The sequence below is a fragment of the Planococcus citri genome, chromosome 3 (genome assembly GCF_950023065.1).
Source record: "Planococcus citri chromosome 3, ihPlaCitr1.1, whole genome shotgun sequence".
In the NCBI taxonomy this organism is placed as follows: Eukaryota; Metazoa; Arthropoda; class Insecta; order Hemiptera; family Pseudococcidae; genus Planococcus; species Planococcus citri.
Genome location: NC_088679.1, coordinates 81,187,444 through 81,206,260, shown reverse-complemented (window position 1 = coordinate 81,206,260; position 18,817 = coordinate 81,187,444). Strand labels below are relative to the sequence as shown.

Sequence of the window (18,817 nt, the reverse complement as noted above, 5' to 3'; positions counted from 1 at the left end):
TTATATCTGGCACTGAAACAACCGGCTTATGACTCGTACTCGTATACTCGTATTTGAACGACCTCGTTTTTGTTTTTACTAGCTATCGCTTATTCGAGTGTCGTGTCCGCGTGTTTGGTTGGAATTACGGGGAAATTCGTTTGGTTTTCGCCATTCGCATGCCTTTATCAACACCAGCATATTGCGCTCATGCTCATCCGAGCGAGCTTTCTTGCTTACTTTCAAATTTTTCTCCGTGTGAATGTTTTCATTTTTTTTTTTTTTTTGCAATCAAAAGTTATTTATAGGTCACCCTTTAAATAATAATTTACTTTCGTTTTGTCCTGCCGCTTTGGAATTTTCAAAACGGTCGAATTCAGTTCGTGGAGCATTTTATGTGTCAATGAATGAACATTGAACAATATCTAATAGATGTGTAGATGTACATTTGCATACGTGCGTAATGCTCATACTCGTAGATGTTGGGATATGAAACTATAAGTGAGCGACTGACAATGAGTAAGTAGAAATAGATTTCTACGTAATTGCTGGTGGGTAACCTTGCATTTATTCGTGATGTCAGTATCGTTTCCTCGAATCCAACTTGAGTTGCGCTGTCGAAACTTATTATTTTTAATTTGTAGTTCAGATGTTAATTGAGATGTCGGCGGCGTATCGAAGGAAACCAATACCCAAGAGTAGATAAGATACGACTGTGATGCGTACAAGTGTGATACAGGGTGCGGCACGGGAACCGTTCACATTTCAAATTGTAACTGCACCACATATACGAAACATAGGGAAGCAATCTCAGTCGCGTTGGAAAGAGGAAGAAATCAATTTTTTTTTGATATATTCAACTTAGTTGAAAGCGTTTTAGTTGTAAATACAGTGTGTTAACGAATGATATCAACATTTGGGGGGTGTTTGACATACGTTTTACTTTGTTGCGCTCTCTCTTAAAAGCCACTCAATGCTTCAATTCTGCGTGAATGCACTGACTGATAGCGTGATTCTTCCTCTACAAAATGAGCACACGCCGAAGTCGATAGGTTGCGATGCGGCGGACATACGGCTTTCCGAAGTTGACAAAAACCGGTTTTCATTTTTTTTTTCACCAACACTGGGTGACGCGTTCACAACTTTTAAAGCTCTCTGGAGGCGGAACGAAGCATTCTACGGAAAAATGAAGTCGAGGGAAATTGTAGAGAATTAAATTTCCAATCGACATAATGTCTTTAGTTTTTTTCTAGAAGGCTTCGTTTTCGCTATATTTGCAAGAAAAATTAAAAAATTAAAGAAAAATTTTTCGATTTTTACTTTCTTTTGCAAATATAGCGAAAACAAAGCCTCCTAGAAAAAAACTAAGGACATTATGTCGATTGGAAATTTAATTCTCTACAATTTCCTTCTACTGCATTTCTCCGTGGAATGCTTCGTTCCGCCTCCAGAGAGCTTTGAAAGTTGAGCTTGTCACCCAGCTCTAATGAAAAAAATCAAAAAACCAGTTTTCTAAAAAAAAACATTCTACTGAAAACACGCGCTGCTCAACCATCCGCTCACGCATGATGGTTCATTAATAGACTAAAAAAAAATTGATTTCTTTCTCTTTCCAACGCGACCGAGATTGCTTCCCTATGTTTCGTATATGTGGTGCAGTTACAATTTGAAATGTGAACGGTTCCCGTGCCGCACCCTGTATAATGATACGAACACGTCTCTCTTCTGTGGCATCTATAAGACAAGTATTATTTGCGGATAGATATATTCTTATATTTTGCTCCTTTCGTTAAGTGACTTCGATAATTCGTCAAATTTGAAGGAAAGACCGCATTTTTAGGCTTCAGGATCCAAAAAACGATGAAGTTTCAGATTTTTTATTGTATACTTATTAATCAGAAAAATTGAAATTGCAAAAGGTTGATGAAGTATCCAATTTCTCGTTCATGCCCAAAAGCGTGCCAAACGGGGTGGGGGGGGGGGTCTCACCTTCCACACAGAAAAATTCAGGCGAAAACTTGAGAATTTTTAGGAAAAAATTTGGAAAAAGTTAAGAAGAAATTGTGTAAGCAATAAAGGATTACCAAAAAACATGGGTTTTTACTTCTTGAAATTATAAATTTTCAAAATTTTCAGATCATATTCCTTCTTCCAACTGAAGTTGGGGAGTGGAAAAATTGACTTCTAGCATCAAAAATATACACTTAATGTTGTTTTTGTTGAAATTTTATTTTAAAAAAAAAACAGACAGCGCAGCTGTAACAGTGTGCGTAGCCTATGTTGTTAGGGAAGCGTAACATGATTTCAAAAAAAAAAACAATTTTAGAAAAAGCACAACACAATTTTGAAAAAAGCAATTTGGATTTCGAAAGCAGAACGCAATTTTGATTTTGAAAGAACATAGAGACTTCAAAAAAAGCACAACACAATTTTGAAGAAATAAGCACAACACAATTTTGACAAAAAGCACAACGCGATTTTGAAAAAAAGCACAACGTGATTTTGAAAAAAGCACAACGCAATATTGAAAAAAAGCACAACATATGGTTTTGAAAAAACACGATTTGGATTTCAAAAGCACAACGTGATTCTTAAAAAACAAGCACAACACAATTTTGAAAAAAAGCACAACGCAATTTTTAAAAAAAAAATCACGACGCGATTTTGAAAAAATGCAATTTGGATTTTGAAAGCACAACGCAATTTTGATCAAAAAAGCACAACGCAACTTCAAAAAAAAATCACAGCACAATTTTGAAAAAAATTGATTTGGATTTCAAAAGCACAACACAATTTTGAAAAAATTAGCACAACACAATTTTGAAAAAATAAGCACAAAACAATTTTTAAAAAATAAGCACAACGTGATTTTGAAAAAAAGCACAGCGTGATTTTGAATAAAAAGCACAACGCAATATCAAAAAAAGCACAACGTTATTTTAAAAAAAAAAATCATAGCACGATTTTGAATAAAAAACCCAGCATGATTTTGAAAAAAAGCACAACGCGATTCCGAATACACCACGCGATTCCAAATTTACTATGCTATTCTGAAAGCTCCAAAGCACAACGCGATATATCTCAAAAGCATAATTTGACTCCAAAAGCACTACAGTTCTGAATGAACCTCTTGGGAGCACTGCAAAATCACAAATAACTGGTGGGATTTGATTCAGAAAGGGTAACCACCTGCTTTTGTTGTCTAAGTACTGCATTTGTGTACATGAAACACCTGCAGAAGTTCTAAAACCTTTCTCAAAATTGAACAATGAAGAACATTTTTTAACCCCTGTGGTGTTACATTTAGGTATAAGTGAGACAGATGAGCGAATACAATGGATCATTGAAAATCAATTTATTTTTCTAAAGGTTGTAAATCAATCAAACTGACGTCGGCTTTGCTTTTGGTATGGCCCTTTCCCTCTTTGAAAATTTTGAAATTGAACAATGGGAAAGATAACACTGTAGATAAGAAATTAGATTTCTATTGCCCATTGTGTTTGCCGATCTACCTCTTTTATAAGTGTAACACCACAGGGGTCACATAACAAATTTTCAAATATTATGTAAAAGGGTTGGTTCTATGGCCTATTGTGTTTGCTGATCGGCATCTTTTATATAAATATAACACCACAGGGGTCATGTTTTTCATTGTTCAATTTTGAAAAATTAATTCAAAAATTGAACAATGGAAAAGATTTTACAACCCCTGTGGTGTTACATGAATTTTGAAATTTAACTGAAGTTGGCTTCGCTTTTGATAAAATCTTTTCCATTGTTCAACTTGGAAAAATAAATTTGAAAATTTAATAATAGAAAAGATTTTACAACCTCTGTGGTGTTACATACATTTTGAAATTTAACTGAAGTCGGCTTCGCTTTTGATATGGCCCTTTTCCTCTTTTTTATTGTTTTTTTAGTACAAATTTTTGTAATTAATTGCAATTACTCAAGAAGCTACTTGAGTAATTACATTTATGTATAATTACGACATTCCCTGCCTCAAATTAAATCTCACCTAAATATGAAAGATTCAAAAAAATCGGCCTATTCCTCTGAGAGAACATTCGAGCCAAAGAATTTTTCAACTTTCAGAACGAAAGTAATAATTTTCCGAAGTATCAGAAAGAAAACTGCCAGAAAGTCCCAACTTCTGCTGAAATCTGTATGAAAAAAATGTTCTATTTTTCGCCGAAAATTTCGATAACAATAATTTCTAATTTTCGCCAAAATTGGTTATTTTGTTTTTGAAAATTATTTTCGAACTATTTTGGAAAATTAGAACCTCGTAGAACGCTCAATTTTCCGTTTGGGCAGCTTACATTTTTTTTGAGAGCTTCTCTATCTCTACGCATCTTTATTATGGCGTTCAGGTTAAGAAAAGTTGACAAAATTAGTGACTGAATGGCCAGAGAGGTTTTTTTTTTTGACTCGGATGATACCATGCTTCGCTGATGGCTTAGAGAGACATTGTTTCGATGCTCGATATTTTCGGATGCTGCGATGCGACATCGCTCGCCTGCGAGATACGAGCGACGACACGAGCACTTGAGCTAGACTGCACCGCACCCCACCGCCATCCCGCTGCGTCGTAAAATAGGACGAGTAAAAATGAAAGCGTTCAAGTTCAAGGTTTCGTCGTTCAATTGTCGAGTTAATTTTGCTGTTGTTTTTTATCTTTTCAATTTTGTGATGTTGCCCTGTTGCATTGCGCCAGATGTTTCCTTATGTATTTCACCATCGTTAATACTCGTACATATATGTACGTAGTTCCGAAACATGAAAATTATCTCCTTACGAGTAGTACCTACTACGCTACACGCGTTGACCATTAACGCCAGTTACGACCAGTTCGCGCCAATTCTTCAACAAGACGGCGCGTGGGTATCGTGGGAAGGTTCCTTCGTTGAGTTTTTCCGGTATTCCGGAATTCCGGTTCTCCATTCAGCCGACTTGGACGCCGAAACTGGAAAGAGAACGGCGGCGGTGGCGATGGCGACTAAACGTTGCAACCTTGACCAAATTGTATGAAATTCCGACCAACGGTATCGGTTGTTTTCGCTCTTCTTCGAACTGAGAGTGAGAGACAGTCGAGGCAGTGCAATGCAACGCAGTTGTACCTTGTACCGGTCAAACGATTGTTAATGTTAATGGGCATTGGGCTCGCGACTGCCGATGGTGATGGCGAGGCGTCTTTTCTGGTGCCGGACACTGGTCCAGCGTAGGTTTAGTTCGATCTTTCGGTTCGTATAGTATATCGTAACGAAGTACTCGAGACGATTCAACTCTGACTCTCAAGTCTGAATTAATAATGAAGTATTCTCATCAATGGAAAGAGCACACGCACAGCAGTGTGTAGTGTACGCAGATGCACGTCCATTCATCTTCTTTTACTAGTCGAGTTGAACTTTTACAAATGTTTGCAATTATTGCAAACTGCATCGCGGAGGGTTATCAACCCCTTATTGTACCGTCTAACCGTATTTCTTACGGAGTACAAAATATGGACTACATAATTGTGCGATGTACATATATTGGTAGGTACATTAGATCAGACCTCGCGACCGCGAGCAGCGAACAGCTGCGCTCTTTCTCGCAGCCGTTGGAAACTGAAACCGGGCTAGAGGACTTAGGGTGGACTTGGTATGCTAATACTTTCCAGACTTTGGATCCAAGCTGAAGGGTGAGCGGTGAGGTGACGTAATACCGCTATTGTAAGAATTTCTTGTTTTTTCTATCGTAAGGGTGTACTCGTATGTTGTAAGATAGTCAATAGGTAGTTGTTACTCACTACTCAACCCTCGCCTCTCATTCTTTTTCCTTTTTTGAACGAACAGTTGCACAAATGCATACCGCATACGAGTACGAGTACTCCGCAGAATCCTCAGTAATTGGATTGTATTCTCCGAAAGCGTTACGCCATTTACGAGTAACTGTTTGTTTTGCGAAATCGCGTGCTTTTTTTTGTAGAGTATACGTGTATTTTTGTTCGTGTGTGTACTTGCGACCGCCCTCCTCTTTTTCTTTGACTGTCATCCGAGTGAGTAAATATTATAGGTATGTACATTTCAACCCTGATAAGGTAAAGTGTTAAAGTATAGCCATCTTCCGAGTCTTATGTATTTATGAAGGAAGGTGGGAGTGTAATTAATTAGTATTGTTTTACCGCGTGAATCATCGTTACATCGATTCGTCTTTCGCTGCGACGTCGGTTTCGGTTTCATTTTCTGTGTTTATCGAATGATTACGAAGGATAAGTAACCGTTTCTACTCTTCTAGTTATAGTCTTTCATGGTGTGTAAAGTTCATTATGTATACGAGTATGAATGATCGTGAGATAAGTTGCTTCGAATTCCAAAACTTGGACACACTCGATCCTCGCATCCACTGTACGTCTCATCCCCTCCCGTCTCTATCTGCAGTTCTGTGTGGTACCACACATACTTATTCGATATTTTCCATCCGGTCAATTTAAGTCGTAATGCGAGTACTATCTAGCCGGCAATTTGTGACGGCGATGTGATGAGAGCGGTACTACCGCTTCGAACAGTTTTAAACGAGTTCGCTCGCTAATTCAATAACTCGCGTTTAATTAAAAAAGTTTAAAAACCAACTATTATAAAAGAATAGAAAAACAACCAACAAGCTACAACGTTAGCTCGTTGTTTTCAGCGTACTCCGTTGAAATACTCGTAGTATGAGCGTAAGTTTTCGTTGATGTACTAACTAGCACGTGCCCTGTGGATCTTTACAAGTGTTTTACTCGAAATTGAAAAAATGGGTTTACGGTATTGTAACGAGATGATGAGGAAGGAAGGAGATGAATCGAAATATGACGTATCTAGCGTTAATCGCAGTTTGTCGTAACTCCGCTCTCGAGGAATTACTCTTCGTCAGGTAGAGGTACATTGCTATAGTCAGAAGTTCATTCGATACAAATTCAAAAATATCTAATCAATCTTTAACGTTCATTTTAAAAATTTGAATCTTCAAATTTCAGCTGTTTACCGCGATGCATATTAAAGTTGTATCAAAGGATGCTGTTTTTTTTTCAATTTTGGTTTTTAAATTTTAATCCGTCTCGTCCTGCTTTCGTGACGAACAATTTGAAATTCGTGTACATGTATAGTCCGGCATATGACAATAGGAGTAATTGCACCCCCCCCCCCCAACGATCCTCCGGGATAACTTTTTTTTTGAAGAGGACATCCTAAGGAACATTTTAAAGCAAACTTTCCCGAATAAAAGTTGGCCTTACTTACAAAATGGCGGCCATTTTGATTGAAAGGGCAGCCGAAATCGCAGATTTTGCGTTTGCACGAAATTTTCAAACCTTACAAAGGTAGATCGAAAGATCATGCAAAAATTCATCACATGTCAAAATTTCAAGTGCTAAAGTGCGTTTTTCGATTTTTGGTGAATTTTTAAAAATCCCATTTAGGCTAAAAATGAGGAAAAAAATCAATATTTTACCAAATTGACCAAGAAAGCTGAAATTTGGGATATGCCCTATTTTCGACATGCCAAATCGATTGAAAACGGTTTCAACCCGTTTTGAGCAGTTCTGGAGCCTCCAGCAGATTTTTGAAACTCGAAATTCCCACAAAATTCCATCAAATCGGAGTTGTAAAGCTAAATACGCTACGAAGCACTTCAGTTGAATTTCAAGTCGTTTTGGAGCCTCCAGCGACTTTTTGAAAATTCCTGAAGCCTCCAGCAGATTTTTGAAACTTGAAATTTCCCCAAAATTTCATCAAACTGAGATGGAGAGTCGAAATTCATTTTGCAAACTAATTTCAATACGCTACGAAGTTGCCTGCTGGTGGATTTCAATTCGTTTTGGAGCCTCCAGCGACTTTTTGAAAGGTTGTATGGCGTTTTTTTGGAAAATTGAAATTTCCTAAAAGTAGCTGGAAGCTTCAAAACCATTTGAAACCACCATGTAGTCTGCGAAGTAAATTTCAGCTTGCCATTTCCATTTGATAAATTAATGTTGCGGGAATTTTAAGTTTCAAAAATCTACTGGAGGCTCCAGTGATTTTCAAAAAAGTCGCTGGAGGCTCTAAAATGACTTAAACCCACCTGAAGTCGTCTTCAGAGGGTGTTAAAATTGGAGTGTAGAGTAAATTTCAGCTTTCCATCTCCATTTGATGAAATTTTGTGAAAATTTAAAGTTTCAAAAATCTGCTGGAGGCTTCAGGAATTTTCAAAAAGTCGCTGGAGGCTCCAAAACGACTTGAAATTCAACTGCAGTGCTTCGTAGCGTATTGAAATTAGTTTTTATAATAAATTTTAGCTTTACAACTCCAATTTGATGGAATTTTGTGGGAATTTCGAGTTTCAAAAATCTGCTGGAGGCTCCAGAACTGCTCAAAACGGGTTGAAACCGTTTTCAATCGATTTGGCATGTCGAAAATAGAGTGTATCTCAAATTTCAGCTTTCTTGGTCAATTTGGTAAAATTTTGATTTTTTCCCTCATTTTTGGCCTAAATTGGATTTTCAAAAATTCACCAAAAATCGATAAACGCACTTTAGCTCTTGAAATTTTGACAGGTGATAAATTTTTGCATGATCTTTCGATCTACCATTGTAAGGTTTGAAAAATTTCGTGCAAGTCCGATGTTGAAACGCAAAAGCTTCGATTTCGGCTGACCTGTCAATCAAAATGGCCGCCATTTTGTAAGTAAGGCCAAATTTTTTTCGGGAAAGTTTGCTTTAAAATGTTCCTTAGGATGTCCCCTTTAAGAAAAAAGTTGTCCCAGTGGAGTGGCGGGGACGGGGGGGGGGGTACAATTACTCCTATTGTCATATGCCGGACTAATACCTGAAGCGCTGCAGGCTACCGATAATGGCACCGCCGTAAAAAGTGCAAATAGGCAGCGCACCGTACTGTTGCAATTATTACGAGACAACTGTAATGCGATGTGTGAGAATGAGAAAAAACTCATTTACGGCGTATTCGGTGCCTTTTGTGAAAAACGCACGTTACGTCTTGTATATAGGATGCGATCCGAACGAATGGGTTAAGGCTTTATTATTTATTTTTATTATGTAGAGTAAGTAGACGGTATAGATATGACGCGAAGATGTGCCCATTTCTCATACACAACATAATAATACCTAGGTACATAATACATATACACAATTTACTCGTCGAATAGATGGATAGCTGGATGGCTAGGTAGCTGGCAGATGACACGTATGAAATTCGTTATGTAATAATTACTCGCTATTGAGTGACCTGGCGCGGTGGCTGCTTCTCATCGTTGCCTGTAATACGCTCGAATTATGATTTAATACGCACGAAGTCGCCTTATACGCGTTACAATGTAAATAATAAAATAAATACGAGTACAAGACGTACAGAGCCAGCAACTTGCAGTTTTATTCGACTTACTCGTCTGACGATAGGCAGCTACAGCCACAGCCAGATACAGTAGAAAAGTATCTGTCTCGCGATGGTGTTGGCGTCTGGCCGTTCATCTTCAATCTTCATCCGTGAGTTTCTTCGACTTCACAGTGGTGGGCTGCTGCGGTGCATGTCAGGCCTGTGTCAAGTACTGAACTGCCAAAATAATCGCATTTTTTGCTACAATTGCGCAGAAATTTGTGGTTTTTTCCATCAATATTCAAATTTTTCATCGTTTATAATTTTCTTCTTCTTTCAAAATTTTCACTTTTTAATTTTTCAAATATGATGGTCCGAAAAGATTTTGTCTTATACAAGTTTTGACACGACCTCTACCTATTAAAAAAACATTTCCTGCCCAAAAATCCTTTTGATTTAGCCCTACTGTTGCATGTTACCCTGTTTACTTATTGCACCATTTTTGAGGAAAATGGGGCAAAGATAACGGAAATTTGCATCATTTTTCCAAAAAAGAAAATCACATTTTGATGCTCTCGTTGTTTTCCACCTTGAGGAGTTTTAATTTCCTAATGACAACTCATAATCGATATTACTAGTGGCTTATCGAATGTAATTTCAATTTGAGATTGAATCATTGATAAAATACGTTCATGTAATACGTAAGTGATTTCAAATACATACGAGTACCTACATTATTACAATGTGATGGTAGTTAATCTTGGCAAATAATTACGAATAATCATCATTTGATAGTATATGTGTGACGTAGATGTGTATACCTATTTCAATTAAGTATGTACATATTTACATGCAGATATAATTAGGATAGAGGTTCTCGTATTATATACCATTATTCACATTTTAGTTACTCGTATGTAGTTGATGGTCACTGCGAAACGTTCCACGTGTCAAAAAGCCAATACTGCAATAGACGATTAATAACGTTGCGAAAGTAAAAAAGTGTTTTTTTTTTTATGGAAATTTTCCATTTTTGGTCAATTATTTTCGGAATACGTCTTATCCTCTGTTTCCGAGAGTAAAATTCCCTCAACCCTTCCAACAATGATACCCCCATAATAAGTTCCATTTTTTCATTATTCTGGGAAGATGAGGTATCAAAAGTATTAAAAATGATTTTCTACTCGTATAATAAAAATGGACCGAAAATGAATTTTGATTTTTTTCATTTTGTGAGAAGGTCAAACGTCAATTTCAATTTTTTTAGGGGAGGGAGGGAAAGGGGTTGCTAATAATTGATTATTTTTTTCACGTCAATAAAATCATTTTGTGTCAAAACAATCAATCAATCAATATTTATTAAAAACGATATTTCAAATTACAAAATACAAAATATCCCCCCCCCCAAATGCGCGATAACTGAATTCAAAACTCTCTTCCCTTTCCCCAGGACCAAAGGGAAAATGTGGCAAAGACCAAAATTATCTAGTATAGAACACTAATCTTTCCAGTAAGAGCATTTTTGAACCAAATTTACCCGACCCCCCCCCCCCATACTTTTCAAAACAGTTTTTCGCATTTTTCTCAAGACCATCAAAAATTGAATGTTATGGCTCAAGAGTGTCTGAGAGGTCCTACTGATCCTATTAATCAATACTAAAGTCCTACCTACTTTTTTTTTCAAAAGTCCTTTCAGTCCTACTAAAGTTCTACTTTTCAAAAATTCTATCCAGATGTCCTACTTTTTTTCAATAAGACTTTTTCAAATTTTCAATTTTTCCCTTTTTTCCGGAATTTTAAACAAATTTTGTAGAAAAGGGCTCATTTGTCGACTTTTTTGGATTTATGAATAACACATTTTTCAGAGCTTTTGCCCATTTACATCTTTTCCCGCATAAAAAACTTATTGTTCAAATTCAAGAAATGTTCGAAGTTCGAATCGGAAAAATAAAGTTTCCTCTTCATGAAGAAACTTTTTATTTTTAGGTACTTCTCAACACATGAAAGAATTTTTGAACGCTTTTGGCCTCGCTTCATTCAGGATCGTTTGCTTTTCTTTCTCTAGTTTGATTTTTTTTTTTTGAATAATCATTCGGATTTTAAAAATTTTGAAACAAAAATAATAAACTTCTTCCAAGAAAACTTTGTTTTCATATCCTTCCATTTTGAAGTTTTTCAAAAAATAATCATTAAGTATTCGAGTTTTAAAATTTTGAAACAAAACGATAAACTTTTTATAAGTAACTCATTATTTGAAGAACATCGTTTTTTATACCTCTCGAAATACTTATTTTCGAGAGCTTTTACCCTCGCTTCGATGGGGTCCGTTTGCTTTTCTTTTTCAATTTTGGATTTTTCAAAAAAAAAATATCATTAGAACTATTCTATCGTTTTTTATACCTCCTGGAATACTAATTTTCGATTTCGAGAGCTTTTACTTCAGCTTTGCTAGGGCCCATTTGCTTTTCTTTTTCTATTATTTCAATTGTTCAACAAAAAAACTATCCGAATTTTAAAATGTTAAGGCAAATAGGTAATAATATGAAATATTCACAATCGAAATAGAAGAATTCCAGTTTTTGATGTTAAGCGAACATGGTGTGATACGTATTCATCAATTTTTAAAATTGATAAGAAGGAAATAAAACGAAAATTTGGAGTGAAACGTTATATTTTTGGCGTCTACTTGTTTAAATAAAAATCATAAGGTGTTTGAAATCATCAGAAAAGCAAACATTTTTTACAAAAATTTGGCTAAAAACTTGAATGTAAATTTTGACCCCCCCCCCCCCACCTTGAAAAATTCCATAAGTGCTCGAATAATGACCTGCTGAAAATCTCGCTAAAAGTCCTACTTAAGTCCTACTTTTTCATTTTGAAATTTTGTTAGACACCCTGGAAATATAAAAACTTGACAATTTTAATGTTTTTGATTTTTCTTACTTTTTGAGAATTTGGGGGCTATTTACGAGCGTTAGGTACAAAGAGCCACTCCGGATGAGGATGATGAATAGTTTACAAATTGAACTCGACCAGCGACCACTATATTTATACGAGGCGTATAAGTACGACTACAAGTATCTCGGAGTTTTGGCTCGAATTCGTACCGGTGAAAATATTCGAAACTTTACCGAAGTTTATTTATAGATTTTTTTTTCTCGCATACTCTTAGATACCAAAACCAATGGTATTCGGATATTTATTTCTTTGAAATTGTTTGGTTTTTACGTAACGAATGTGCAAATATGTAGCGCATCTAACTATGTATACAACATCACATTAACATACACACGCGCTGCAGATTTATCTGCCGTATGATTGGATGATGCTGGGCTGCGCCTATGTTTCACGGCCGATCGCCAATTTCTTTGCCAGTTTATACGTAACTAAATGTGACAGGTAATAAAGATCTCGAGCGAGCTCCTCAAATGAAATCCTTAAATAATAAAACGATGAAAAAATTGTTAGCCAACAGAACTCATGCTTCTGATTTCATCCAGAATGTCGATTATTGCGATTATGTCAATGGTAATCTTTTATGCCCGGCGTCTGAATGTGAACTATGAACATTTTAAATAAACTAAAAAGCATGGTGTGCAGTCGAATAGAATTACATTTTTTGCATTTTTGCAACATTTTTCCCGATAAATTGAGCATTATTCTTATTCTTTTCTTTGGTAAAGAAAGATTTCAATTTGAAGGAATTGTGCAATTTTCAAAATACATATACATATGTGTAACGAATGGCGCGAAAATATCCGCGATAATTAATCAGTCCCGTAGTTTTTCATTGTTTACTTATTCTTTACCAAGTATGCAGTTTTCGACGATAAGCATAGTGTGTTTATCGCATACCATACTCGTATGCAGTTTTGAGTATTCTGCGATTTGTGGAATGCAAATCGTTCAGAAATGATGCGAGAGGTTTCATTTGAAACAATGAAAACGTCCTATAAAAATTTCCCAATACTCGAGTCCTCATTGAAAAAAAATTTTCAAAGGCTATTTTAGTAAATTCGAACTCTTATATTTTAGCCCAGTCAAAATGCAATTTGACCCAAACATTATTGCAAACAACGTTTTTTTTTTTGCGAATATTGTCTAGGATAGTGTGGTTAACAACATACTATAAACCTCCGCCCCTACCCTACCCCACGAGCTACCCCCCCCACAGTGGATCAAAGCCCCCCAAAATCAGTTTTTCGTCAATAACTCCTGAAATACTGAATTTTGAGTAAAATGAGCTCAGTGATCATTTCATCTCCTCTCCAATACCTATCAAATGAGCTATCGACCAACTCTCTAGCCTGAAGGGGGTGGCGCTACGACCCCTCAAAGTGACGCGATTTAATTAAATTTATATTTTATGACTTGGGACTTGTAACCTGTTCTAATTGATAAATTGAAGTCAAACTTGGGAAATGGGATTCTTTTGGGAGCTAGAGTTGACCTCCGGAGTGGGGAGGGTCAAAGTTGAAAATTACAGAAAGGTCATTTTTTTGGAGGGGCATAACATGACCCCAATTGGATGAAATGGGTCCAAAATCATACCACCCGCCAGCACTCCCATTGTGATCAACATATCCAAATTTCGGCTTCCTGGGTCATCCCCACTCCTTTTAAGATGAAAAAAACCGAAAATATGGGCAAAATAAGCGGATTTTTACCTTAATTCCGCTTTAAATGGGGTGGGGATGACCTAGGAAGCTGAAATTTGGATATGTTGATCACAGCTGGGGTACTGTTCGATGGTATGATTTTGGACCCTTTTCATCCAATTGGGGTCATGTTATGCCCCTCAAAAAAAATGACCTTTCTGTAATTGTCAACTTTGACCCTCCCCACTCCACAGGCCAACTCTAGCTCCTAAAAGAATCCCATTCCCCAAGTTTGACTTCATTTTATCAATTAGAACAGGTTACAAGTCCCAAGTCATAAAATGTAAAATTATTAAAATTACGTCACTTTGAGGGGTCGTAGCGCCACCCCCTTGAGGCTAGGGAGTTGGTCGATAGCTCATTTGATAGGTATTGGAGAGCAGATGAAATGATCACTGAGCTCATTTTACTCAAAATTCAATATTTCAGGAGTTTTGGACGAAAAACTGATTTTTGGGGGGCTTTGAACCACTTGGGGGGGGGGTGGCTCGTGGGGTAAGGGCGGAGGTTTTTAGTATGTTGTTCAGCATACCTGCACCCTAGATAATATCCACCAAAAAAACCTTTGTTTGCAATAAAGTTTGCGTTCACCTATTTTTTTCTGCTATTTGACTGGGCTATTTTATTGACATTGTCAAGTATATCTGGAACTTGTTGTAGCGTGATGTGTTGAGATTTCCGAGTAGGTACGAGTAGCCTTGTACGCGTATGTCCTCAGAATGAGATTGCCGCTCGAGATGTACAACATTGTGAAACTATTTGTACCTATACACCTAGCATGGCCATTTGGCCAATTAACCATAAGCAAGCGTGTATGATCGCATTTTTCTTCAATGTGAAGTACATGCAGCACAATAATACGCTTGTGACGTATTTCGGTCTCGCGTGCTATTCTCTTTTCTCTCAAGTTGTCGGCATTTACCTTTTTTTTCTTCTTTAATTTTTGCATTTTTTTTCAAAATGATTTTTTTAATTTTTTTTTTTTGTTAATTTATTCGTTTACTTATCTATTTTTGGTTTTATTGCAGACGGCGAAGAAGCAATTGTTGCCTCGCAAACATGGAAGTGCAAGGAAACGGCTCGATTGTTCACCCGCAGCGTCACAACACCGCCTACAACAACAACAACAACAACAATAATAACAACAACGTTAGATACTGCTACGGAGACGTTCGAAATAACTTAGTGGCCGAAAACGGCTGCGGTACGGCGGCGATCGTCGAGAATTCCAAAAAGAAAACGAAAAAATGGTCTCTGAGCGGATTATTTAAAAAACGTCGCACCAAAAGCAGCGACACAGATAGCAGTTCGGAGGCTGAATATAAAAAAGGAGGCCTGCTGTCTCGAAATTCGCATCGACGCAAAGGAGGCAGTCGTAAAGTAGTGGGCAAATTCGAAGCTATCATTTTGCCTAAAGATGATTCGTCGACGTGCACGACGAGAAATGGCGGCGTTAACTTGATCGAGGGAGCCGGTGCCGGAGGTGGCGTTTGCCGATCGAACGGCATAGAATTATACGATGCTAGTCCAAATGTGATAAAACGTAAACGTAACAAAGTCAGAGTTGCGAACGGTGGCGACGGAGTATCCAGATCCAATCAAGAGATTTGCGCGGCCACCTTTGGCGAAACCGGACACGATTTCGATCGGCCCGAGATGATCAAGGGCAGCAGCGGCGGATCTCTGGACGCGGCCGGTCGACGAAACGAGAAATCCAAAGTCAAGGCTCGAGTCGAAGCGATGCGTGATCGATTGCGCGACGAGTCGAGCAGCAGTTCGGAAGAGTACGCGTCATCGTGCCGCAACTCGAACGGCTCGCTGCCCAAATCGCAGCACGTCGAGTACACGCGAACTGCGCCCGCGCCTCCACCACCTGTACCGGTTCCGGGCGCCGGTACCGGATCTTGGAGTCGCAAATCTCGCGCCGCCAGAACGGATCGATACGCGAAACGGCATCATCACGTATCGAATGGCGAAGCGATCGGATGCTCGCCGCCGTTCTCGAATCCGGATCTGACGGCGAGACCGAACTACACGCCGGTCGGCAGTCCTCGAAGTAGATGGATCGCTAAAGTGGTATATCAGCAATCCAACGACTATCCGATGCGCTACACTGCTCGTACTCATAGCGCAACCTCTAGTCCGATGAGCAGTCCGCTAAGCAAGCCGAAAAACTTCCAGTCTCGTTCGTTGCCGTCCAAACACGCTGCACCGGCGATGCGATCGCCGCCACCGTCGCCGCCGCCTCCACCGCCCAGAAATCCCAATCGTAAAGCCGTTCCGAGTGCGGCTGCGGCTGATAAATACGCTATTCGACCGTCGTCTTACGCTTTCGACGCGAACGCCAGACAAAAAGAAATCTCGTCTTATATCCTGAGCAACGAAGGTAATAATGGCGACGACACGCGCCTCGGCGACGATAATCTCGCTCGATTTAAATCTCAATCCGAAATGGAACTGCGATCGAGACGCTATAACGCTTTTCCTCCTTCAGTAGCTGCCTCCTCGGAGCATACGTATCCGAAAAATCGCAATCGTTACTCGACCGGAGCCGGGGTGGCGAAAGCTGAACGTAAGAAGCTTACCAACAGCGCTAACGTCGTCCCCCAGACGCCACCTCTACAATCGAACGTCTACATAAACAGAAATTTGTACGCCGATGAAAAACCCTGCCCGAACTACTCTCCACGGACCGAATTTACGCGAGATTTCCGCTTCAACGATTCCGATGGGCCATCTTTACGCAAAGCCAACGAAATAGGTATTCCGATCGTAGACGCGTCAGCTCCACTCGTCGGCAGCCGTCGTAGCAAGTTGAACGACCGAAGACCCCTGTCAGCAGTGTCCGAAAAATCCGACAACGACGTATTAGCCGAAAACGTCAACGTCGCAAAAACCAAAGCGAAACCGAAACCGAAACCTCGTAATTTAGAAGAAGCCTTAGTCGAGCTGGAGGAGATTTACAACAGTTTGAAACTGAGCGACGACGACTTGCTGGACAGAGCAGATCGTCGAGATTTGCAGGCGGCTGTGAAACTGCATTCGAATTCGTTCGGTCGACATTGGAGCAGCGACGACGATGACGATAGTGACGGTTCCAACGACGAAGACGTCGTCGACGCAGCCAAAAACAGTTCGCGTCGAGCGAACAGACCACGTTTATCGACTAGTCGCCGATCAGCGGTTCCGGACGCGGTTACCGACGACATGGCGTACCGTAAACTACGCAGGAAAGTCAGCAGCGACGTTAAAAGTAATCCGAACTTGGTCTCGCAATCCGGCAGCTTTCTGCTAATGTCGCCGACGTTTTCGCCTCCTCCGCTAGTCGACGTGCCGCCGCACTCCAGCAGCGCGATGCTGTTCGGCGGCAAAGAGCCGGATATTACGTTGGACGACGTGGTATTTCGTAACATTCGCCATACGAATAACACACTCAAGGTGTCCGAACCGCAGCCTCCGTTCGGTATACCGTTAAGTCCGGCGTCGCCGGCACCGTACAGCGATTATCTGCACGCCGTTCCATCCGACAAGTACCGATCTACCTTCAATCCGAGCCGCACTCCCGATGTAGTCAAAGACGACCTGGCGTTCAGAAATTTGCGCAAGGATATGCGAACCGAGGCCGAGTCCGCGAGCTGTCGTCGCGAACCGGTCGCAGTCGCATCAAAACAACGACGAGCCATCAGATCTCTATCGGCCAACGTCGTATCGCTTTTGGGACAACGTGGAAAACGCACTGACTACGATTACGACTACGACGAACCCGTCGATAGCGTCTGCTCCACCGTTAACGACTCGCCGATGGTCACGTCCAACGATAGATGCGCCAGCTACAACGATCTACCTTGCGGCTCCCAAGACTGGCGACGGGTTCGCCAGCCACCCCAAGACGACGTCGACGAAACGCTAGATCTGGTTGCCAACGAAACTCGAGCATTGGGTAAAGCGTTAGAAATGAAATTACGCCAGCTAGACGCTGGCACGACTCCGTCTGCTCCTTCGAGTAACGGTCTCGGCAAAGACGTGTTCGCGAAACGCGTCGTCGTGCACAAACCTATAACTCTGAGTCGATTCGAAATCGCCGAACGAGACGACGCCCAAAAATCGCCGCATTGGCGACCGTCGCAATCAAAACTCGTCGAAAATACCGATACGACCGAGTCGCCGACAACGAACGACACAGCCACCGATCGTGGGAACAGCCTCGTCAACTCGTGCCCCGATTTTAATTGGAACGACGTTCGAATTACAAACGTCCAACAGCAGCAACCGAAACGAGCCGAATTCGGCTTGATGGAAACGTCCACCGTCGCCACAGCTGCCGCTGCTTCGGCCACTTCATCCGATTTGAAATCCGATAAAACGGAAAACTCGTCTTCGGGCGTATCGAGCACTTCGAATACGCCGGATTCGGCCAGAAAGTGCCACATCAGCGCCAGCGGCGGCCACAAGCACGATAATTCACCCGCCACCAAAGTTTGGTATCTGGACGAAAACGTTTTACCATCATTCGAACACGCCTCGAGGCAGTTTTCCCAAGAATTAAGAAACGTGTTCGAGTGCACCGATACCGACGACGACGCCGTTGGAAACTGCAACACCAACGTCAACGCCACGACGACCCCTGCAACCACCGATGTATCGCCCAGCAGCACTCGCGATGCCGTTGCTCGACCAACGACCGTAGCGCCGTCGAATAAAAAAGATTTTTGCAGCAGGATCGAAATAACGCTGGCGACTCCACAACCCGCAGGTACATTGCCTAACGGTATTCGACAAAAATTTCACCAATTCACCCTTAACGACTTGTTGATTCATTTGATTTACATAGCAGCATGCCTGTGCGAGTTC

General features: G+C 40.0%; 1 protein-coding gene across 3 annotated transcripts in view; it reads left to right on the top strand.

Annotated features, from left to right (window-relative positions):
* The window catches only part of LOC135839744 (uncharacterized), a 146,169-nt gene that overhangs the window by 30,501 nt on the left and 96,851 nt on the right, over positions 1-18,817 (top strand). For all 3 annotated transcript variants that reach the window (XM_065355916.1, XM_065355917.1, XM_065355915.1), the window contains exon 2: positions 14,995-18,719. In XM_065355916.1, the coding sequence (XP_065211988.1) occupies positions 15,026-18,719 (3,694 nt within the window). In that variant the 5' untranslated portion in view covers positions 14,995-15,025. The remainder of the gene's footprint in view (positions 1-14,994; positions 18,720-18,817) is intronic.